Source organism: Cyrtonyx montezumae, unplaced genomic scaffold (assembly GCF_038088225.1).
Source record: "Cyrtonyx montezumae isolate F1298 unplaced genomic scaffold, pur_monq_1.0 scaffold_0, whole genome shotgun sequence".
NCBI classification, from domain to species: domain Eukaryota; kingdom Metazoa; phylum Chordata; class Aves; order Galliformes; family Odontophoridae; genus Cyrtonyx; species Cyrtonyx montezumae.
In genome coordinates this window covers 48903397-48927990 of record NW_027071824.1, presented here as the reverse complement: position 1 = coordinate 48927990, position 24594 = coordinate 48903397, and the positions used below count along the sequence as shown (strand labels likewise).

The 24594-nt window shown below is 37.9% G+C and overlaps 1 protein-coding gene across 1 annotated transcript in view; it reads left to right on the top strand.

Moving 5' to 3' along the window:
- Positions 1-24594, top strand: part of NT5DC1 (5'-nucleotidase domain containing 1) — a 126311-nt gene that overhangs the window by 88968 nt on the left and 12749 nt on the right. Inside the window, exons 8-10 of the mRNA XM_065734685.1 lie at positions 417-514; positions 18920-19038; positions 20252-20410. Coding sequence (XP_065590757.1) covers positions 417-514; positions 18920-19038; positions 20252-20410 — 376 coding nt within the window. The remainder of the gene's footprint in view (positions 1-416; positions 515-18919; positions 19039-20251; positions 20411-24594) is intronic.

Below are 24594 nucleotides of genomic sequence, written 5' to 3'. Positions count from 1 at the left end.
CAGTTTCATTATTCCAGAGGTCCACAAAAAAGAACTGAGAAAATCTTAGACTAAATGCTATTTCCACTACAAATGACTACTTACAATTTAAAAATTGTTTTTCCCTCCAACAGTGGTTAGAAAACTCTAGGACACTTTAAGAAATAAAAAGAGAAGACATAAATGATGTAATTAATATGTTTCTGAGTATATGGATCTGATTTCCTAAATCCAGATTTAGGAAAATAAATTTCTAAGAAATTCCATTTGTGATTAAATCACTTGACTTCATGTATTCCTGCTGTTTAAAGAAAGCACCTCAACTGCACTTGTCAATACAGGAAAAAAAAATGGAAGAGGATGCTTTAGTGTTGTGCTAGTTTCGTAAATCCTAAAGTGTGGGAACCTTAGTGAATTTGATTTCCTTTGCTTTCCAGAAACGATTTTGAAGAGTATTTTGATGTTGTGGTCACAAATGCTTTGAAACCTGGTTTTTTTTCCCATACTCCAAACCAAAGACCTTTCCGAACTCTTGGTAAGTTGCAGGCATGACTTCCTTCTCATCTTCTTACATCCATTAAAAGCAAAAATAAAAATAAAAACATGAGGGAACAGATCCAAACTAATAGCCAGAACAATATATTTTGAAAATTTAGCTGTGAGAATTAAAATGGATTGTACACAAGACTCCTAAAGATATTAGTAAAAAATTCTCTTAAGACTGAGTAGCACTGAGAAATTAAGATTTAGAATGAAAAGGAAAAGCTGTGACAGTAATTAAAAATTGTATTGATCTGCAGATCAGTAATAAAGAACTAAGAATCTTATTCTTTGCTGAGCTGACACAGTAAAAAAAAACATAGCAGAAACACTTAAAGAATTTAAAGAATGGTGCAAATAAAATTGCAAGGTATGAGGAAATTATTTATGATGGAAATCTGGCAGAATTAAATGCGTTTACTTTGGATAAATCACAACAGAGTAGGCAAATGGAAATGCCACTGTACTCCATTCAGTCAAAGCATTCTGAAACGTTTGGCATTTCTGACAACCTAATTAATTACCATTAGGTAATTAAGGTTGTAAGAAAAGCTGTTTACAAGAACAATGTTTGTCAAACTGCAAATAAAAACAAGAAACATGGCTGAAGCCAGTTAATTTTTCCATATTCTCATAAACGTCGTAATGATTAAGAGCTGCTTAAAAATTAACCTTTGTGTCCAAAATACATTAGCATGCATTGAACTCTATTTTAGCATTTTATGACAGGAAAATCAGCTGTTGCAGACCAAAAGAAAAGTTGACTGTGGAACTTTTATGGTGAAACTAAAATTAGCAATGGAAATATATGTTGAAAGTGCATTTTAATGTTTCTTCTATCTATATAGGAAAGTAAATAATAAAAATGTTAAATGTAACCTTGAAGGATTAATAAAACTAGGAAATTGCAAGTTGACGATTCAAGAAAAAATATACTTAGAAAAATATTACTTTGAAATGGGGAAAATAAGAAAAAATATAAAGGGTAGAAAAGGTTCAGTTCTGTAAATATATTATTTAGCTTCATATATTGCAAACTGAAAATAAAACATAATCCACTTCAGATATTTTAAACAACCTTATTAGCCTCATTTCCTAAGGAAATCCTGCTGTGTCTCTGGTAATCCAGCTAGCAATGTATGAACCTGCTGGTCAGTTTCAGTAAATTCAACGGACAGGCAAAAATTTTTCTGTGCAAGAAGGTCAAAAGAGAGGAAAAAGACTTTAGATTACTGTCTCCTTTGAGAAATACTGCATAGAATTAACTTAATCACATTATGTGATTGTAAGTAGTAATTTTTGTGAAGCTATTTCTTTCTTCTGCATTCAAACAGAAATAGCATTCCCTGGAGCCTTCTTGCTTACTCACTGGTTTTCATTCACTATATTCTGGCATTGCAAAGATGCTCAAGTGAAGGTTGGTCACTCATTAAAATGTTGTATCTGGAGACCTTACTATACAATAGTATAGTACTACAAGTGGCGCAAAGATGTATAAAGCCATGAGATAAATAATAGGCTCAAATTACTAACTTGTGAGTGGACTGCTTTTTAATAAATTTTTATTTTATAGACAGTAAATGGTTTCTTCTGAAAAACCAAAGTGAGCATTAAAAGCAAGGAATTATGCTTTAGAAAAAGCTGTTGGAGACACAGTTTGAAATAGCAGAGTGATCATTTATGAGTATGTGAAGTTTAGTGAGTAGGAATAATTATGTGAGAAAATGTCCAAAATAATAATACTCTTTTATAACGTATCTTTTGCTGCCCTCATTTTGTGTTCTTTACAATAAACATACAGCTCCAGGATAGGCACTGATAATTTCACCCCTTTGATTTGCCCATCTATTACAGTGTCAAATGTTAAGGCACAAAATATGGAATATGTTTTTAATTTAAGACACCTCAAGTGTCGCATTGTGAAATGAATTTCATTCATCAATAAAAGGATTTTTTGCTGCGGATTTACTAAGAGGAAGTCTTTGAAGCTTACAGAAGAGAATCACTTCTTTTCAGTGAATGATTTCAAAAAGGTGACTGTGTTCAGTAAACATTTGGAGGACAAGAAGGAGGACAAGAAGCAGGACAATGTGACAAAGAAGTCATTGTCTAGAAATGTGAGATCGGATAACTTGCACAAAATGGTTTTTTGTTCAGTTGGCAAATAATTTTGAAACCAGTCCATTTAGAACAATGAAGAATCATCTTAACAGTGCAATTAAAAATGCATCACTACTTCATTTGAGGTTCAAGACATGCATCATTTAAAGAAACTGAAACACAGTTTGAAGTCTTAAAAGAACCGTGTGACTGCTTTTTTCAATCTGAGGCACTGGATAAGCACAGTATTTCATTATTTATTTTGCATAGTTATCTTGCAAAATACCATTCTGTTAAATGAAGAAACAGTTAATACATGTCTTCTTAGCTTTCCTAACAGCCACATTTGGTTTTATCTGGCCAAACAGTTTTAATATTTAGGTGTAGCTTATGTAGCAAAGCACATAGTTTGTGAGAATGGTGTTACTCAATAAAAAATATATACTCCCATAATACAAATACCCCATAATTTATCTCAGGTACTTGCTATTCAGAAGGTTACTTTTTCTTCTACAGAGAAAAATTCTTTAATTGAGTCATGAAAGTACTAATAACATATCGAGCTATTAGATCTAAGGGTCTGGTTGATAATGTTTGTTGACAAAAAAATGCCACATTGAGAGTGCAGGACTTTCTACCTTTACTTTCAATTACTACATCTGGCTCAAAAGGAATGTAAAATTCCATGGTGGGCATGAAGGAATACAAGTAGCAAATATAGCTGATAAACTGCAAAACACCAAGATTTCTGTAACATTTGGCAGCAGAGCTGTTCACTTATTGCATCTCTTGCTAATGAATGTTGAATTACTGTCCTAATGGCCAGTTCTGATTATTGCCAGATATATTTTTTAGAAAGCAGAGTTAAAATGGAAATACTAAAGATAGTCCTATATTCCCTGAAAACCTTCTTTAAGTCTGTAAGTACAGGGTGTTCTCACTTGGTTCTGAATAGTACATTTATATTCTTTATTTCCAGTTCTGCAACAGTTTTTGTCTAGTTTGGTCAGGTTTTTTATCAGCTATGATTGTGTTGCTGATCGTTACATGTTCAGTGTTTGAATGTAGAATGCGTATTTTAGAGTGTGTTTGAAGATATATCTTCATGTATATGTGCACAAATATGCATAGACAAAAAAGATCCTGCATATGGAGTAGCAGTGGGTACAGTATTTTTTGAGGATGTGTGCCTTTGTCCAGTGCCCAGAGAAACAAACCCACTCTCCTCATTCCTGCAGGAAGTCTTAGGTTTTCATGGCCTACTTTCAGTTACTATTCCAACCTGGCTGCATTATTCCTGCAGTTGTATTCCTGTCTTACTTATGTTCCCTCCCCTTACTGATGAAGCCCCCAAGTTAGCAAAGTCTTTTAGTCATCCAGTTTTTTCCCATTCTCTTGTTTGTAACTGCCATTTTAACAAATCAACTGCCTAAGCATTTTCATCCCTCAGTAATTCTTCTCAATCCTAAAAATATAGGAAAATGCTAAGAACTGAAAAGATCAATTTGAAAAATAAAATAAAATTGGGGGCAAGATATAAAGTGACAAACTTGTAGGGTGAAGACACTCTAATTATTATATCCTGCAAGGATATCCTAACTTCATAAGAAAGAGATGGCTCTATGTCTGCGTTTTAAGTTTTCTTCTGCAACATCTGGGCTTGATTACTGCCAAAGATGGGATACAGAAGTGGGTGGAGAGTCAGGGTTGAGCCTATACAGCTATTTTTATGTGTTTATGTTCCAAGGCATTTCAGGCCCAAGTAGTGGGATCTGAAAGGAAGTGGCTTAATTTCCCTTAATTAAATGTGTAAGTCATATAATTTTTAGGTCATTCTTTTTATTTGAGACTTCTTTCTTTAAAGGCAAAAGAATAGCAGAATTCTACACTATACTACTATACTACAGTATTTTTCAATACTTTTTGTAGAACTGTAGAATATCTGTTAAAAAATTGGAAATTTTGAAACAGATGGGATTGCACCTTTATAACAGAACTTTCAGATATTCTTTCATTGTTCACTTATTTGAAGAACTCATATGCCATCTCTAGAAAATGATGAAATTGGTTTGTGTATACAGTATGGCTTAGTTCACACAGTTCCTGTGTAGTAGGTATCTCAATTGCTTCCTCTACAAGGAAGGCTTCCTTTATAACAAAAAAACATTTTTTCTTTCTTTTTACATCAGCCTGAGATGTTAAACTCAAGAAAGCCTTCTGATTATGCTAATTATTCCAGTCATCTCTCTTCACCAGTCTTAGAATCATAGATTCACTTAGGCTGGAAAAGACTTCAAGCTTATCAAGTCCGACTATCTCCTAACAAGTCCACCACTAAACCATGTCCCTAAGCACCACATCCACACTTCTCTCAAATACCTCCAGGAACGAGGACTCTACCACTTCCCTGGGCACCCTATTCCAATCCCTAACAACCCTTTCTGTGAAAGAATCTTCTTGATATACACTGTAAATGTCCCCTGGTGCAACCTGAGTCAATTTCCTTGTGTTCTGCCACTGTGACCAGACAAAATGAACAAAAACTTGGGCCTTGGTGACATCACTTGTGATCAGCTAGTGTCCAGTCAGTTTCTACAGCAAAATACTGTAGAGATCCTGGCTTGTATCAGAAGTAGTGTTGCCAGCAAGAGCAGGGAAGTGATCATCCCTCTATATTCAGCCCTGATGAGGCCATACCTCGAGTACTGTGTTCAGTTTTGGGCCCCTCACTGCGAGAAAGACACTGAGGCACTGGAGTGTGTTCAGAGAAATGCGGCAAAGCTGGTGAGAGGTCTAGAGCACAAGGCTTATGAAGAACAGCTGAGGGTGCTGGGATTGTTTAGTCTGGAGAAAGGGAGGTTGAGGGGTGACCTTATCACTCTCAACAGCTACCTGAAAGGAGGTTGAAGTGAAGTGGGAGTTGGCCAGTTCTCCTGTGTAACTAGCAAGGTGACTAGAGGGAATGGCCTCAAGTTTCATGGGGGGAGATTCAGGTTGGACATTAGAAAATACTTCTTTTCTGACAGAGTGGTCAGCCACTGGAATGGGCTGCCCAGGGACGTGGTGGAGTCACTGTTCCTGGAGGTGTTCAAGAAATGTTTAGATGTTGTGCTAAGGGACATGGTTTAGTGGGAAATACTGGTGATAGGTGGACACTTGGACTGGATGATCTTAGAGGTCATTTCTAGCCTTGGTGATTCTGTGGTCCCATAATAATGCATATCTGCTGATTTTTTTTATTATTTTTTTATACATTTGCTAAATATTATCTTTTCTTGTGACAGAATGGCATATAAAAGTTGTACTAGATTAGGGCTGTATTATTTAGGATTTTTTCCCTTGTGTCTTTTAAAATGAATGTATTTATATTATAACATTCCACAGTGCCATATTGTCTGTGAAAGTAATGTAATTCTTTTCATGGAGATCACATTTAGCAATTCTATGTAGTGTGTTGCCACTGTTTATCACAAATTTTCTGGCTATTCTGTAAAGGAAAAGGACACTTCTAAGTTACGCATAATCTATGTTTATAATCTAGTTTTCAAATTTAGATCTTTTAATACGTTTTGACGACATTGAGATTGAAGCTCGCTTACTTCTATAATACGAGAAAACACATCCTGTATTTTGCTGTGATTAGCAGGTCCACTATTGTAAGAGATGAAGTATCTGGTTCTAAACCTGAGACACCAGTGAGAAGTAATTTCCTACTTTTTTTTTTTTTTTTTACTGGAGATTTTTGTTTTATCCATCATCTCTATAGAAAGGAAAATTCGCTTTTTGGCAACTAATTTATATAGGTGGTGAATGGCTTTAAATAATGAGATCTTCATAACCAGTTATAGATTCTGAACATTCTTGGGTTTTGTTCTGAAAACCAGAAAAGGCTGTTGAGGTGCTTCATAAAGATGATTCCTTCAGTTGTCACCCTCTGGCAGCTTGATCAATGCCTGACTGTATTTTCTTGAAAGCAACCTAGAGTTGGTCAGGACGGCTAGTAACAAAAGCAGCTTTCTTCCCTGCCATAAGCCTTCATTAGTTCTGATAGTTTCAAAGTTTTGATGATAACTGCCTCATAAGAGCAAGTGTTTAGAACATTTTGATTCCATTATAGAGTTATTAGGTTAGTGGGAAATTGAGGAAGTAATTTTTATTACTACTTGGAATTATATAATAGAATCATAGAATAACTCAAGTTGGAATGGATCAGCTAGAATGGACAAGGATCACTGCATCCAAATCCTATGGACTCCTGTCATTTTAGCAGCATTATAAAATGATGCAAAGGGCAGTGCTGCAGTTTGCATTGGTTGTATAAGTAACCACTTTTACAATGACGTAAGTTAAACCTGTGTAATTCCTATAAAACGCCATTGTGTAGTAGTACACAGTAGCCAAAGAACAAATAAGCCTAACTTTCCATGACAATACACCTTCTTATGGTAATCTGAGCCACTCCATTCTGCTGAGGGAAGGAATGGAGGGATTTGGTTTTATTTTTTTCTGGGAATAGGCTTTACTGGAATTTGCTTCGGAAGTGGTGGGAGGCGAGATTCTCATTGAGCCATTTATATGTACTTGCCAATCAGAAGCTGGAGGTTTTGTATCCAGGTTCAGTTTCTGTTTCTAAAAGAACAGGACTTTGCTGCCCTAACTAAAGCAGTTTGCTGTAAATTTGGAGCATAGGGTTAGTCATACATGGCCATCAGCTGACTCAACTGCTGAAGAGGGGCTGGATGCTGTCTCTCATTTTTGGCTGATATCCCCACCATATGATCCAGAAATGCTACCAGGCTAATTCTTCAAATTTAGTATGTTTTCCTAAGACTGCAACTTATGCAATCCCATGGCATGTGTCAGCAGGAATTTCTACCCAAACTCTTCTGCAGAACTCTGTCAAGAATGCAATTTCTACCACATTTGAATATGGCTTAGTATTCTCAAGGGTATATGCTGGACATATAGTATTCTCAGACACGATAGAAAAGAAAGGAAAAAATTGGTCAGTCAGACCTAGCTCAGGGAAAGTATAAAATTATTCCTTATTAGACAGCAGAGTGGTCACACAGGAGAGCCTGGCTACAGATGACCCATCTACTGGGAAAGGATCCATGATATGTTGGACCCTATTGGCATTCAGTGAATCCAACTGCAAAACATAATTTCAGACAAAACTAGTCCCCATTATTTCCACCACTGTTCACAAACAACTCCCTGTTTAGTTTAAATAGTCTTAGAAATAAAGCATCTGTTTGTTTCTGAGTATGAAGATGAATGCTGAACTGTAAATACCTTCTCCAGTGTCTGTCCTTCTTTAAAAGAAAAAATAAAGTTAATGTGTCAAGCCAAATTCTTTATATGTTTGTAGAGTCTTCAAAGTAGCTCAGAAGATAAAAGGAATAAAGTTATTCATCCAAAAATCAAAACACTGAAAAAATGCAAAGTGTTTCTGAGACAGCAGGGGCTGCTTCAGCTGATTACCTTTGATAATAAATACTAAGTTTGGCACTAAACTGATAAGAATATTACTGAAAGCTATTTCAAAGAAAGCTAAAGCTCCTGTGTTCAAAATCTGGTTATAAACAATATTCCTTTTGTTAAAACTGGAAAACAAGTTTAGCATAATTGCCAAGTACTCAAAAAACAGAACTCTTTGTCTTTGAAATTTGTGTTTTCATTTTTCAGAAGGAGCTGCAGTGATTAACACTACTGCAAAATCCTAGTTATTGATTATATTGCATTATATTCCAGGCCTGAATAAAACTCAGAATCCTGTTAAGGTATTGTGCAAACACCCGATAAGAGTCAGTCTCTGTCGTCGAGGAGTCCACAGGCAGGCCAGATAAACAGATGGCTGAAAAACAGAAGTACAAGCTTTTCCGTACAATGAACTGAAACACAAAAAGATTGAATGACTTATCCATAATCATATCGCTGACAGATCTGCATATCTAATGTCCCATTCCAGAAGCACTGAAGAACTGTACATTGTTTGCATAAGGACTCCTAAGAGTCCTGACTGTGAAAATCCTTTTAGCTCTTTCCAAGATTCAGAATGGTGAAAGTAGGATAATAGAATTGCAATTAATTCTGCCGGATTTACTTTTTATGGATCAATGGTGTATCTTTTATAAATTTAAGGGATTGGAACTACTAACTATGTGTGTTCTGCACTGATGTTTTCAAACAATGCAATAATTATTCAGTAATTATTTCAAGTTATTGTAAGCAGTAGGCTAGAGTACCTTTTTGTTTTGGAACAGTTCCAAACCACTGAGTTCTTAAAACTGGCTATTGGTTATCAAGTCATATTTAATGTTAGTGGAATTAACTTAGTAGTTTCTCTACTACATGTCAACTCTCCACCTGATTTTCTGAATTAAGACTCCCAAGCCTGTATGTTTAGGAAAGTTTACCAGACTTCTGGGAATTATCCTGAAAAATCTTTAACTTACGATTCTTTAAATGTGATTGATAAAGAAGTGACATCAGCATTTAAAAGGAACAGCTGTTCTAACAATAACATTCAGTGACAACATAAACTACAAATACAATTAGATATAGTGTATATATATATGCATATATATAATGATATTTCAATATATAAAATGTGCTAGGAAGGTTATTAGAAATCAGAATCAGTAGAAAATTCTCAATCATATTTTAAACTCACTTTCTGTTTTATTTCAGAATTTTAGCAGTGAATGGAATTGTGATACAGTCCTATCTGGACTGTACCTGCATTATTAGGGAGATAAGGTACAAAAGTTCCCATGCATAGGAAACCCAATTATAAAAAAAAAATAATTCAAGACATTTTTTACAGTAAGATGAGCTACTGAGGGGACTGTCAGGCCTGTTCTCTCTAGGTATTGAATCCCCACAGAACTTGAATTGTCATAACCTGGTCTGAATTTTGAATATGTATTCCCTTCTGATCTGTTTTGTGCATTTCCAATAAGATGGTTAACAGAAGTGTTCCATTTTGTCCATAGAATAGAAAAAGTCCAAGTGGAAAGCTTATTAACTCACACAGACTCTACTTCTGTTTACAAATTGAATGTTACACCCTTGATGTCTTTGTTGGCTTCATTTCTTGCCAATCATGTATCAGAGAGATGGTTAGTTTTTAGAATTTTTTGTCATTCAGTTGCAAGCCACTTCCATAAGCAAAAATTGTCAGACAACCACATTGTAACAGTCATTCCCTGCCCTAAAAATCTTTCCTATGGGGAGGAAAGACCAAACAAATCAATAAATACCAAGAGTGGATATAGAAACCAGTATATACAGAAACTAACCTAGCTATCTATCAATTTTTTATATAACTCAACTTGACAATGAAGAGCTAACCAACACAGTCAGTGGAAAGCTGTACAGTTGCCCAAATGGAAATTCCCAGACTTGCCCAAATGGGATTCCAACACTGTACTCTATAGGGTACGTTAGCCCCACTGACTTAATGGTGCAATCTGCAGTGGCTGTGCTTCCTATCGTGGACCCTTACTGCTGTGTTTCTGCATCTGGAGCTGAATCCCAGGTTCGGTGCATTTGTGTCCTGAGCATAGGCCCCCAGGGCTGATTGAGAGACCCAAGGAACCCAAACACAAGTCTTACAGAAGTGGCACAGGGCATATGGAAGAACCATGCCTTCTCAGCTTGCAACTGGATTAAGGTGTTAGGGCTCCATGAATCATAAAAAAATCCCACCAGACACCGGTATTTTAGCAACTGAATTGAATCAGAGAGTTCTAAAAACTGAATAGAAAGCTGTGATCTGTGCAAGTCTACTCTCATGCCTACAGAAGCCAAAGTCTTTCTGTATGCAGAATGGATTAATACAAGATTGTAAAATTTACCTTTGCTCTAAGAGGAAACCTGTGTGAGTTTGGTTGGTGGAGATTTAGGTTAAACTTACTATAATAGTCTTTAAACCACTGGAATTCCACAATGAATGCTTGGAAGATTCCCTTCATCATGGGTAGATTGACCAATATGACTTCACAGAGGAAAATAATTATTTGGCATAGATTACACATGTGTAAGACATAAGAGATGAAAGTGGTTTTATATTATTATTTTTTTCTCTCTTTAATTGTTTTCTTCTTAGACAGAGAACTTTGAAGTTACCTCATGGTTTGATTTTTTGTCATTTTGGAAATTGGGATTGGAACAGTTAAGTAGAGCAAAAACAGAGGGTTGTGTATGGTACATTCCTGGCAGACAGAGACTGGCAACCACTGCAGAACGCTTCTTTTCAGCATATTTTCCATGAATCTGTATGTGCTGGTTTTCATTAAGAAGCTTTAGAGTTCTCTTGTGTGTTCTTCCAAAATTTCAAGCTTTTATTAAGATTAGTTTGTAGGATTGTTTTTCACAGAAAGCACATGTTGCTTTATGTACTGCAGACATCAGATCTGCTACTGGGAGCAAGTAGTTGGTTAGAAGACCTGGAATTTTGCTGAGAACACTAGGGTGAGTCATGAGGAAAGCCTAGGCTGAGATCTGGCCTGCTTTGGTATCATAGAATCATGGAGTAGGTGTGTTGGAAGATACAAAGTAGTAAGAACTGCAATAAATAGCAGATGTGGACTTACTGTACACTGCAGGAAATTTAGGTGGGTAGAGAACTGACTGTCTCTGTAGCAGCTCTACTTCTCCCACCTCTGTCAAAGCATTAATTTTATAGCCAGAGAAATAATAGAATATCAGAGAACTCAGAGCTGAAAGCTCAGGAAAAGTTAAAAGTGGTGTACCACATTCTTCACTCTCTTCACTCATCAGTCTTTCTCTGTTGTTCATGTAGGAGTCAGATGTCTTAAACTAACATATGTATACTGAATGTCTTTCTAGGTAGGGTTAGCAATCCCAGGACTTTTCATCGGTAAGATGAAGATAATTCTGAACTGATTCTTATCTGCTACAAAAGGAATTTATATATTATTACTGTCCACAGATCCCAGGTGTCTCTGTGATACTGCAGACTAATGCTGAGCATTCCAAGATTATTATTTTTTCTGGAATAATAGTAGCGAGAGATTTTATCTGTGAAATTCCTGCATATGGAGATCTGGCACAGTGCTCTTGATTCTCAGAAACAAGGTAAATTGCATGTTCATATAGACACAGAGTGGTTTTGCAAACCACACAAAGTGCATAGATAAGGAGATATAGAATTATAGGAAGTGCCATGGGGATCATTTCACTTTTACATCTTCAAAAAAAAAAAAAAACATTACTACAATTTTTGTCATGTCAGTCTTCCTATTAGAGTGCCTAAACTTATTTTGCCAGGAATTAGTAGTTTCCTTTCTTCCTTGTCATCTCCAGCCCTGTTTATGTTGTTCTGAGATTTACAGTGACTGACACCTAAAAGTTTGTCTTTCTTAAAACATCAGTTTCCTAATGTGTTGGGTTTTGTGTTTTTTTTTTTCATTTAGTTGATTAAATATAAAGTTACAGTGTATTTCCTTCAATTTAATACAGTTTTTAGGAACAGAGTTTCTCACTGTTTATCATTCTGATGTTCCCCAATGCCAAAGATACACATCTGGCCCTGCAGCAGGCCTTAACAAGCATTTGAAATCTCTGTCAGTTGTTCTAATGTTGCCACCTTTTTTTGCCTCTCTTGTGAATTCGTCCAGTCACGTATGTCCACAAGGCCATAACGTTGTCCCCAGACCTCAGGACTGACCTTGCTGTCTGTCACATCCTGCCCTTAAAAGCGCAGGAAGGTCGTTGCTGTTGGCTGCTGTCCTTGACAGCCATGGGGGAAACTGCCATGGGCTTGGGTGTGGTTGCTTTCTTGTAATTGCTGAGGCAGAGGGACAGCCTGAATCTGTTCTAATAACCACTATCAGGAGCTATTGTATGCTTGGGCAGCTATTAACATGCAGATTTATTTATTTCAAGATCTATCAACTGTTTTGCTTTTTGCCTACAGTCTATGACTTCTAGGTAAGCAGTTCAGCAGAGAAAAAAATGACTTAGTATAAGTAATATGTTTTCACAAAAGCAGGGGCAATAGAGAATGACTGACAAGGAATTTGCCTTCATTTTCTGTATGTCAGTTATATACTTCCTTCCATGTTTCCCACTTTGTACAGATTTAGTTATCTGTTCACATTGAAATAAGCTGTACAGGCACAGGATATGTCTGCAGGTCTTCCTTCCAACTTCATTAGCTACTTGGAGTGCAAGCTAAAGAACGTGATAGCATGTGTCCCATCTGCTCCTCTTTTCTACACATACTTACGTGTAAATAACAGCATTTAATTTATGTATAGCTGCTCAACAATTACTATTCTCTTTGCAGCAGTCTGTATATTGCTGTATGCTGTATTCAGATTTGCTTCTTCAGAATCAAACTGTCTCTTCACTTTACATAATACAGTTTATACCTGAAATAGTAAGACACAGGAAAAAAATATTGTTTATGCTGAAGTTGAGGATTAAAGAACTGCTGGTCTTTTTATTTCTCCTCCTTCTTTTAATGTCACTGGTGCAAATAAATGAAGGGCAGGAAGCTTTTCCTTACCACACTGCAGTGTCAGTTTTTAGTGCAGAATGTATGCTCCAAAATCAAATCCCAGCATGCCATATTTCAGTAGATGCTGCTAGAGAAACTTACAGTGTTATGATAGACTCCATGACTGCAATCTACACAGTCCAAGGAAAATACATTGTGTGTGATTGCAGATTAGATCAGAAATCAGGCTGTTGGGCCTCATCTTGTCATTGGTGCTACCCTAAAAACTGAGCTTTCCCATATTGCCAAAATCTAATACTGTCTGCCACAACATCAGCCTGAGAGGAATGGTGATTCTCCACAGCCACACAGCTTCATCCAAAATAGCCCAAATCAGTTTCCTAACAATGCTCTGATTAAGTCACTCTGGTTTAGATTAACATGGTTTCAAAAGTAAAGAACTTCTTTTGAAAATATCCACAATGCACCTCTTAGCAGGTCTGAACAGGACGGGCCAAGGGATCCTTTGTCTCCCCTCTTCTTTGTGCCTGCAGCATCCCTGGAGCAGCCCATCCTCGGAGGGCAATACAGCCTGCAAATTCTCCATGGCTGGAGCAGATTCTTTCTGAACATAAACATGGTAGAAAATGAGTTTTACTTTTGAAATCCTATTTCTGAGAATTAATTTAGTTCATATGAATTGTAACGCCGACACCCAGTATTTCAGTAAAAGAAAGAACATTTTGCAAATGACTAATATGGGGTTGTTTTGGGTTTTTTTGGAAAATAATGCCAATTTTTGGGGTAAAGTACTTGTGAGAAGGATTTTAGTCAGTTGCTAGAACTAAACTATATGTTCTATAAATCATTGTGTGCTTTGTTCTGTTTTGTTTTGTTTTGTTTTGTTTTCGTAATTGCCATATCTCTCCTGGCTTACTTGATTCTGAAATACTTCCTGGAAAAGCATGTGTCCATAATTATGTAGGGATCTCCAGGAGAACTACAATATTAATATTGATAGGGAGATTTGGGGACATTTGTCTGGATATTGAGAGTTCCAAGATCCTCGTGTATGAAACTCTGGAATCTTCTTACAAAACTAAGGAGGTCTAGAATTTCAGAATACAACAGTCCTGGGGTGGAAATTTATTTTTCATCTTGCCATTTGGCACCTCTCAAAAAATCCCTATTTAATTTAATTTAAATAAAAAAGAATAATCTTGCTGAATACATAGAAGAAGAAATGAAATTCTGCATTTATATCTCTCTTATCTTTCCACAATAGAAGTTCTCTGCGTTATAAACACAATTAATGAAATTATGAAAAGGCTTCAGCAAATCTCTGCATGAACTATAGTTAGAAATGAACTTGCAGATGAATCACTTTCCAAAAATAAGGAAAAAAGGCCTTGCTTGTACTTTATCATATCAACATTCTAAATAGAAATGCTTTATTCATTAGCCAGACTATTTCTAGCTGTAAAATTAATGCTTTGACAGATTTGAAAAGAAATCGCTAAATCTGTAGTGATAAGTTTTCAGTTTCTGTAGCACAATAATCATTCTTTTCAAAAAGAAACTTACTTGCTATAAAGGAAATACTGATTTTCTTACAAACAAGGAAAACTTTGTATCCTAATGTTTAGCACAATTCATCTTTAGCAGCAGTACAGATTTCAATCAAAAAATAAAAATATTTTCTTGAAACTGGTGATGTAAAACATTTTATAAATGTATTTCATTTCTGTATGAAGCCCGTGGTTCTTAAATGCCCAGAACAATTTCAAAGTACACTTTATCTTTTACTTTCATCTTATCCGACCATATTATTGGATCCTTAGCAGGTTTGGTAAGGATTGCTCTGGTGCTGTTGCACATCATTCATCATGCATAGTGTCCCCAGGGGATGAAGTTTTGTGCCCTTCCAGCCTCTGAGTACCAGCTTTCTTCATGGAGGATGTGGGCTACAGGGAAAGTCTACAGCTTATCTCATCCCATCTCATTGCATTTAGAACTGGAAGAAGCCATCATAGGGATTTTGCTTAGCCATGCCTTATCTATGAAGTGATGTGGTTTTTTGCCCTAAGTTACCTGCTGAAAAGGAGGCCTTGTACTTCGTAAGCAAACTCAAAATGCCATCCAGAATCAGACCGTGCCAGGAAGCCAGGCTAGAACGTAACAAGGCTCTTATATTTATATCCTTGGGGCCCAAAATGACACAGTTTTAACTTGCAGAAAGGCATGTGACAGTGGTGGGTCATGATAAGTATTTGTTTTACAGTTGTCCCTTGAAGTTGTAACCAAAGCCTCAGCAAAGACATCTGTGCTAAGTGCCTGTGTGTAGTGAGAGCCTGTGAGAGCTGACCCTTATTAGAGGGAGGCAGGACAATCATATACGTGACTGGCAACAGAGTTGACCAGTGTTTTCATTCCATTGCACAGTTCAAAGGAACAAAAAATATCAGTACCCCTAATGAGCCTAAAAAGGGTTGTGCAGAAACTCCCATTTCTGAGTACCAGGAAAAAGACAGGAAGGCAAAGGAACAGACTGCCAGAGAGCTGCACACACCCTACAGTTACACCACAGCACACCTGAGTGTGGCATCACGAGCCAGAGTGCAAGTGTCCTCAGGCTCCCTGGCAACTCACTGGGAGGTTCTCATCTGGCTGTGACTGACATGTGTGGTCTCCAGCACAAACAGCAGTGTGGAATTGGCCCTTTAGGTGAGCTGGTGGTGTAACCACCTCAGCGCAGGCCCCAACCAAGTTCACATTCACCGTGGACATAAACTCAAGACCTCATGTGTTCAGGCACACACCTATGCAGGTAGGGCCGATAAACAGAGAGCATGCTGCAGGGAGCAAGCTTGTGCAGTCTTTCCGAGGAAGCTGTTCCAAGCCAAAGGAAATTACCAACAGTTGTCATTTAAGTGGGAATAAGCTTTGGTGATTACTTTTTGCATATTTGTTTAGAATGGAACCAGATGCTTTTCAGCCTGTTATAAACTTGCAACGTGTGTTTAAGAAAATTAGAAAAGTAGTTCACTGAGTCATGTTAGTGAGTTGGTGTATCTGAAGAACTGTGTGTGCTTATGGTGACTGAGTTACACTTCTGAATCGAAATATATTTCACGAGGTTAGACCCAGCAATATTCAAATTGCCATTCCTGCCATTTTAATATAGCCCCAGCATGAGTCAAGCTTTTTTTGCTGTTGTTAAAAAGGAACATTATCTGCCCTTCAGGAAAATTGCTCTGAATCACTGTTGAAGCTTGGGCGAATGTGTTACTAGAATCATTTTCTGGTTTTAATAATTTTAATTTTACCTGTTTGATGCTTTTGCATTTCTTGTTGTGGCATGCTTTTAGTCTGCAGCCAGGAATCCAGGCTGCAGTGATATATTAGACTTCAGAAGGAAGCAAGTTGCTTTATCTTAATCATCTAAGAAATTCTTTTTGGTTATCCAGTCTGTTTGAAATTGTCAGGACATCTCCCTTTCCTCCCAACTTCTAAGACCCGAAGCATTAGCATCTCCGCCTATGTATGTGTGGCTTCCTGTTACGGTAATATTCATAGCAGTTCTGACCTTCAAACGAACTTTTAAGAATCAATAACAGCAAGATGGAAGGAAGGTCAGCAGCAGATTTCCTCTTGTCTGAGTGCAGCCAAAGTTAACGCTTGGAATATCTAAGATATATAAATATGGAGCTATCATGATCACGTTTATGCAGCACTTTTGCAGGAAGTATATAAACTTCTTGAGCACTGTCTTGGAGCTGCTGTTGCAAGGAACTAATACAATGCTGGAGTCAATTGTATCATTAATGGTTTCTAAGCTGTTGTGTATTTATTTTCACATGGCAAAACTACCACAAGAGACCTTACCAGACAGTGCTGAAGAATAATTTTCCTGACTCTATTTTGCCGCAGGGAAGGTGGAACTGGATTAGAAACCCTTCTCATTAATGACTTGCTGACACTGAAACACCATTAAAGTGTGCATTTCTTCCCCCTTTAGATTACAGAAATACAATTGCCAGCGTTGCCACATATTTAAGCTGGCTGTATGGGCACAAGCAGGCATTGTTCAAGACGCAAGGTTTGCCTGTTCAGATCCATTGTAGTAATTCCTCAGCTTTCTGAAGCTCCTTCCAAAATAAAGATGTTCCTGTAACACAGATGCTTCTTTGCTGCCTCCACATACTGAGAAAACCAAGCCTTGAAATTTCCCCTAATTTCACTACCTAAAAGCGAAGTTGTAGCTTAATTAAGCATTTTACCTCCACAGAGCTGGCACTTCTAGAAAGTGCTTATTGCACTCTTTTGCCTACCAAGGAAGCCTGGCCAACTAGTTCTAATTGTAACTATAAATTAAAATCTGACTACAGGATGCATCAAGTTAAGTGAGATGAATCCCATACCTAAAGGTGACAGTAGTGGGTCTCACAGTGAGAGTTCTACCTTGTAATTAGAGTGATTTTTTTCAGCCAGGGCTGCCCTTGTCTGTAGAGTCAGTAAAGTGGAGCCTTTTTCCAGAGCCACCTGGTACTGCTGTAATTTGTTATAACTGCAACAGCAGTGTGGCAAACAGGTATTCTAAAAAGTCCACATTAATATCTCTGTTTTTCTCTTCTGTTTTCATGACTGACCAATTGGAGAGATCATTGTTGTAGACAGTGATAGCTATAGAAACCTTTGGTAGCAGCTCAAAAGAGTTGCTTTGAGAAATGTTCTTTTTCTACATCCACTTTGTTTGAAAATTATGTCTACTCATTCAGCCAGCCTAACAAAATATCTGAAAATGCATAGAAAGGAAAGCAAATTTGATGGAGTTTGACAGCTTCCATTTGATGAAAAGTTGTTTGGTCAAATGTAATTTAAAAAACAGGAAATGTAAAAGGAAGAATTTTTAATGGTGGTTGTTTTACTTATCGTCATAATTTTCTGAACAAGAACAAAGGGAAAGACATTTCTACACATGTTCTACATGAATTGTTAGTGTCAACATTGAATTTCCTTGTTTCTTCCTACTTTATAAGGCATCCTTAATATAGAATTGTTGTCTGAGAATAAATCTTGTATTTATTCAAATTCATAGATGTGTAATATTAAAAAATGTTTCCTGACTTTCTCTGTATATCTCTTCTTTTTTTTCCTTCTTTTTTTTTCCTCTTTCAAAAGGAGCAATGATGTTTGCCATGTACATCTTTAGTGCTCTTAAACATAAAGCCATCTTGTAATTTCTGCAAAACTGGATCATAGTTGAAACTGTTCATTGCATGTGCTGATCTAAGGCTGGCTGATGCCTGAAAGAGCTACCTCAGCCTGTTTCATTGCATTTATGTCAGTGTTTGAAAGTGGTGGCTAATTCTGGGAGAGGTACATGCTCTCACTTATAGTCTGCCCTCTTTCAGAGTTTCGCCTTAGATCTGTAGCATCTCCATCAGTCTGCAGTGTGATTTTCTTTGCTTTCCTTAGGAGGCAAAAGCTTTGATTCCTTAGGAACTCTGTAGCCCTTGCAGATCAGGCTCAGCTGCTTCTTTCCTCACAGATGTCTGCCTACTCCGATTCCTTTTTATTTCCTGCTTGTTGAAGAGAGTGTGCAAAGTCACTTCTTAACTGACACTTCATGTCCAAGCTACCAAAGATCCTGACTGAACCCACGGTCAGTACCAGGGCTGGAACCTCTTGCCAGACCCTGCTATTGTTTTCATGTCATACTAGACCACATCCTCTAAGCAGTGCACAGGCACCTTCTCACAAATCTCACAAATATAGGAGCCTGTGCTGCTCTTACTAACAGCAGGCAATTTTGCTTGGTGGTTCCAGAAAATGACGAGGAGCAAGAGGCTCTGTTATCACTGGATAAGCCGGGCTGGTATTCCCAAGGCAATGCTGTCCATCTTTATGAACTACTGAAGAAGATGACTGGCAAGTTGGACCCCAAGGTATGTTAAAAGTGGGATTAAATCTTTGTAAAAGTATCATTTTTCCATATAAATATCACCAGATGAGCTTACAGTCGATGATGTGATAAATCACTAATTTTTTGTTCTGCACACACTGCTTTGGGGTTGAGCAGTTCCATTACGTGTCAAAGCTGACTATTGCGTCCGGATTCGTTGCTGATGTTTACTGAAATGACCTGTCAGTGCACAAAGCGACAGACTCACCTTTGTTAGCTTACTCCACACCTTCTCCAGTGCATAATATTTCTGAACTTGCTCTTGGTGAAAAGGTCTCTGCACACTCCCTGCATTAAAAGGAAGGCAGGGCATGCAGTTGCTGCTTCCTTGGATGCATGACAAAAGCTGCATCAGGAGTGACAAAATACAGCTAAAGTTGCCTGCTTCTTCACGGTCTTCCAGTAACCAACTGTTTATCATTTCTTTAGCAATGATAGGTCTGTTCTAGAGTCTAAAATGTTATACTATTCCTGATGAATACAAGTTTAAAAAACTGCAGTCCAGAACTGGAAAGAGTGTATATGTCTTTTTGTTGTTAGAATATGTAAACTTTCTAGGTAAGATGTTTTTATTCTGGGTGCTTGGTTATGCATTTCTGCAGTTTCATGTAGAGTTCAATTATCATCAGAAAATCAATCTCTCTGAGAAAATAGATCAAATAGATGAAAGGGTGACATCAGTGAAAATTAGCGTCGCTTTATTTTAATGACAACTCTGCATGGATGAAAAGGCTACTTGTAGGTGGGAGTGTTTTTCTGTAGTGGGTTGACTACCACCTGGGTACAGAAGAGTTCTGAATCCTCAAGATGCTGTTTTCCCATTTCCAAAGTTGTCCAGAATGCATCCCAGTTGGTCTGTGCATTTTCTTTTAAGTCTTTTCCACTGCTTCCTGGCAAACTGTTTCCGTCAGTCACAGATCTCTGCGCCATCATGTGTGCCAGTCCTACATGGGCATTCCCAGGCAGTGCCCCCAGAGGATCAGAGCGAGGAGATGTGGAGTCAGCCTTTTCCTTACTGAACTGTTTGAAGATAAAAGCCCAAACATTAATAAGATCTGTGTGTGTTGTGGCCAACTGTAAATACAGAGGAATTTTTATTAGGTTGTTTTAAAGCTCTTTTTCTCTCTCTGCAAAATACAGTTTGCTTGTGTTTTCCTCCAATACAAAGAACTTTTAATTCACTGCTTCCTTCGTAGGTTGTTTATTTTGGTGACAGCATGCACTCAGATATTTTCCCAGCTCATCACTATAGCAACTGGGAAACTGTCTTCATCTTGGAGGAGCTTCTAGGGGACAAATTTATGGTGCCTACAGAGTCTGAGTCTGAGCCATTGGAGAAGAAAGGAAAATATGAGGTAAGGGATCCTTGCAGATATTTCCTCAATGAGGAGAAAGTAAGCTGCATAAAGGCCTCCCGCCACCTGTGCTGAGCATGGACCCACCTATCTCACCAGGTTGCTGGCCCCATCCCTCACAGACATACCCTCTTGGTGACATCAAGACCACACCATCCTGTCCCAGCTTGGCATTGTGTAGGCATCACAGAGCCTTCATTACCCTGAGATAACTCAGAAAAAGAGCCATGCAATATATATATATATATTATAACAGTTCTCCTTTCTAGTAATGAGAACCTGCTCTCTGTCCTGCAAGAAGTTTCACAGAAGCTTATCAGGTCCAGCACCTGAGTTCCACCGAGTTCATGACACTTCCCTTCATGTCATGGCCATAGTTTTTATGAGGTTGTTTTAAAGTTCTTTTTTTCTCTCTGAAATACACTTTCCTTGTGTTTTCCTTATATCAGAGAAATTATCATTTACTGCTTCCTGCAGAGGCTGTTTATTTTGATGACAGTGACACTCAGATAGAACTAACTGTTCCTAACAGTGGTCACATGCGTACTACTGATTGTTACCTCATATAAATAGTAAAATTTTAATGTTGATCACAGTTGGGAAGCAAGCCCTTAACATTAGTACCACTCTAATTGCTCCTAAGGGTGAAATTTTACTACAGTTTCTTTCTCTCCACTGCTGAAGAACTAAGTAGGTAAGGAACAGCACTTAGATGATAGAGTTGTACCTCCAGTGTGCCATGCTGAGGAACTAGAGTCCATTTTCTGCAAACTTGACACCAGGTAACAGGAAGGATATTCATCCTCTTAGTAATTCTTTGCTTTTTTAATATACCTATTTAATGTTTTCCCCCATTGTTCTGATTTGAAACTAAGGTCAGATAAGGACATTTCACTCAGTGAAATAAAGAAGGACGTGCAGCCATTAGTGTTTAGACTCTTTCCTGAAGTGCAGGGAAAAAAAAAATAGGGGCAAACAAAGTGCAGCCTCCTATCCAGATGTGTTCCTCAGTAAAAACGAAAAAGAAAAAAGGAAATGTGAGGAGTAGTGCTACAAGGGTTAATAAAATTTAATGTAATTAACTGATGCTGTAAAAATAACCGATTATCCTCCACAAATCCTTTGTCTCTGACTGGAGACTCCTTGCCACTTTGAACACACAACTCCCCAAGCTTCTTTCTTTAAACTCAACCATTGGTTCTGAAGCATGCTCAATACATGCTTCTGAAGCAGGCATATTTAAAAAAGTAGCCAGAACGTGTTTCTTTTCCTGGAAGTACAAAAGTAGAGCTACTGAGTGATGTGTTTCTAAGCCCTTGATGATGATTTATTTTTTTATCTTTTTGCAGTACCTCTGGTTGAGATCCATCTTCTCTATCACTGCAGTTATCAAGCAGGAAAGAGAAACTTTTAGACAGGTGTCTGACATTCCACTAAAGCTGTAGCAGTCATGATAGACAGCAGCATATCAGGGAGATAACACCTCTGCCACAGAAAACCCCTGTTCAGTTTGCATACGCTACCAGTGACAGCAAGTAAGCAAGGGAGAAATGAATTGTGTTGATTAAAGGAATCAGAACCAAGGGGGCCGTGTAGGTCAGTGGTGTTATTTCATTACCATGCTGCTCACTGGAGTCTGAACAACAGGTCACATCCATATCTCTGCAGTTGACTGGACACCACTGACTTAACAGGACTAATTCAAAGAGATTCCCTTTACAAGCCCATGGAAGTTTTCTTTTTATTCCCCTAATCAACTTCTCCCATTAATCCTCTGGCTAAGAACGGAGGAAAGCCACCTCAGAGGATTGCACAAAGTCAGGCACTATTGCTAGTAGTTTTAGTATTATTCATTGGCCTTCCCATTCATTCATCTCCCACAAATACACAATTGCAGACTTTGTATTCCATGCTGTGTGTGCAAAGAGGGACTGAAAATCTGATTCAAGACACAATCCTCCCTTCTATCAATCTTCACTAAACAATATTAAATAAATGAAATATTGCCTCTAATTTGCAATTGCATCTTTCAGAAATAACAAAAACTGTTTTCAGTTGCATGACTGGTATTTCATCACTAACAAGGAGAGGGAAGGAAAACCTTCTCACACACAAACTGGAAGTAATTTCCATTTTCATTAACAGTTTTTGTCTTTTCCACTTCACTTGAATGCCTGATATAAGCCAGACACACAGAACTGTGAAATTATGGAAACAACTGCAGTTCTTTTGAGTATGTGAGTCATAACCAAATGAGCAAGAGAATAACAAACTAAAAACTATTTATGTAATTGCTTGGCTTTTAAGTGAATGGCAGCATACAAGGAAAAGAAAAGAAGAAGAAAAAAAAAAAGCAAGCATTGTGTTGAAACTAGATTCCCCTCAGATTTGGGGGTTTCTTTGCTTGGCCGGAGGGTTTGGTTTTTTTCTTCTGTTCTTTAAATATGTGATCAATTTCATCAATGAAAACTCTAAGAGCTGGATTTAGTCCCAGGATTTCAAGGGAAATCATTACAGAGGAGCTAGTCAGCATATAAAAAAACAGGGTTGTAGGAGTGAATGGGGTAAAAAGGGAAGAAGCTGTTGGCAGACGTAGACAGTATTTCTGCAGTTAGAAGGAAAACCTGATTTTCACAGTATTGCTTAGTGGCTATTAAGGAGATCAAGCCCTTGAGGCCTGTGTTTCCAGGACTCCTCTGAGTGACGTCAGCCAAGGGCTGATGGCTTCAGGCCTCTTGGCTCTGTTTATCTCTTTATTCCTGTTTATCTTGAACACAAATCTAAAGGTACCTCCAGGAACAACCTGAGAGGGATATCCTTAAAGCAATATCCTTAACATGGCATGGCTGTTTATTCAGGTACATGAATTCGTTGTGACCTTTACCAGCACCGTTCTGCTGATAGAAGCACCTCAGAATCCTGCTGTTACACAGGCAAAACTGTATTCTGGTTTTGCTAGCACTCAGTGGTGGTTTTAATACTTTGGCACAAGGCATACAGCCCTCAGTATCACAGGATACAGTATACATGGAAGTAATTGTAGTAACCCCTGCTCAGTATAAAGACAACAGCTTAGATGGCAAATCCCCATTTCATTAATGCCTTTAAAAAATGTACATTGCTTTACAGATTTACTTTTCCCTTCAGTCTCCCTTTTGTCATGTTTTCTTTCTCCTGTTTACCAAATAGGGTAGAACTTCAGAGCTCAGGTTCCTGTTATTCAGTTTTCTACAAGCAATTTGTAAGCTGGCAAATCATTGTTGCCCAAGAGTCCCATTAACTAAACCTGTCTGGTCTGTTAGCTGGCCCTATTTGTCTGCAGTTAATAAAGTAAGGGTGTTAATAAGCATCCCAGGTGCTTTAATTTAGGGGGAAGCCTTGAATGTTGGAGAGCAGTTGTACCATCATTACTCTCTGATGTCTAGACATAATCTTTGAGACCCTGTGCCCTGGTCTCACAGTCAACATTTAACCTCCTCCTGCTGTCTGACTGGTATGCCTGAGAGCAAGCCCACACCTCGAGGGCTTTGGGGGCACCCCAAAGAAGGGGGTGGATACAACTTGGTAGGATTTGTAGCCATGCAAGGAGAGGTTACTACTAGGGTTGGTGGGGGACCTCGCAGAGCTCGCATGTTAAACATGTGTCTCTGGTTATGTGGGAAGCAGAGGTGTCACCAGGGAACTTAGACTTGATCTGCAAATGTGTAGGCTTTGTGGTCTTACCTTCACTGTGGGCTACGTATGGTTCAGGTGAGATACAGACGTTCTAAACAGCATTTGGGAATGACACACATAGTGATAACAGATACCTTGTAAGTATATGGGCAACATTTTATAGCTTTTTTTTCATATTTGGAATAAGGATGTAGCCTGCTAGAAAATGAACTCATGATGTGGAGGTAAGCCAGCAGCAAAACATCAGTTCACCTCCAGATGAGATTATGACAATATTTATGCCTGAGTTTGGTTTTATTAAAGGCTTGGACTATAAATCTTGCATTTATCTTCCTCCTCCTTAACAAGTAAGAAGTTCCCACCACATCAGATCTCTGAGTCAGATCTCTGAAAAAAAAGCAAAACAACTCCTCTGACTGCAAGGACGCATCTTAAAAAGCACAAGCTTCAGATTTGTTTCATTTGTCAATAAACAGGGCCTTGTCTTTGTTCAAACATTTATGTGGGCC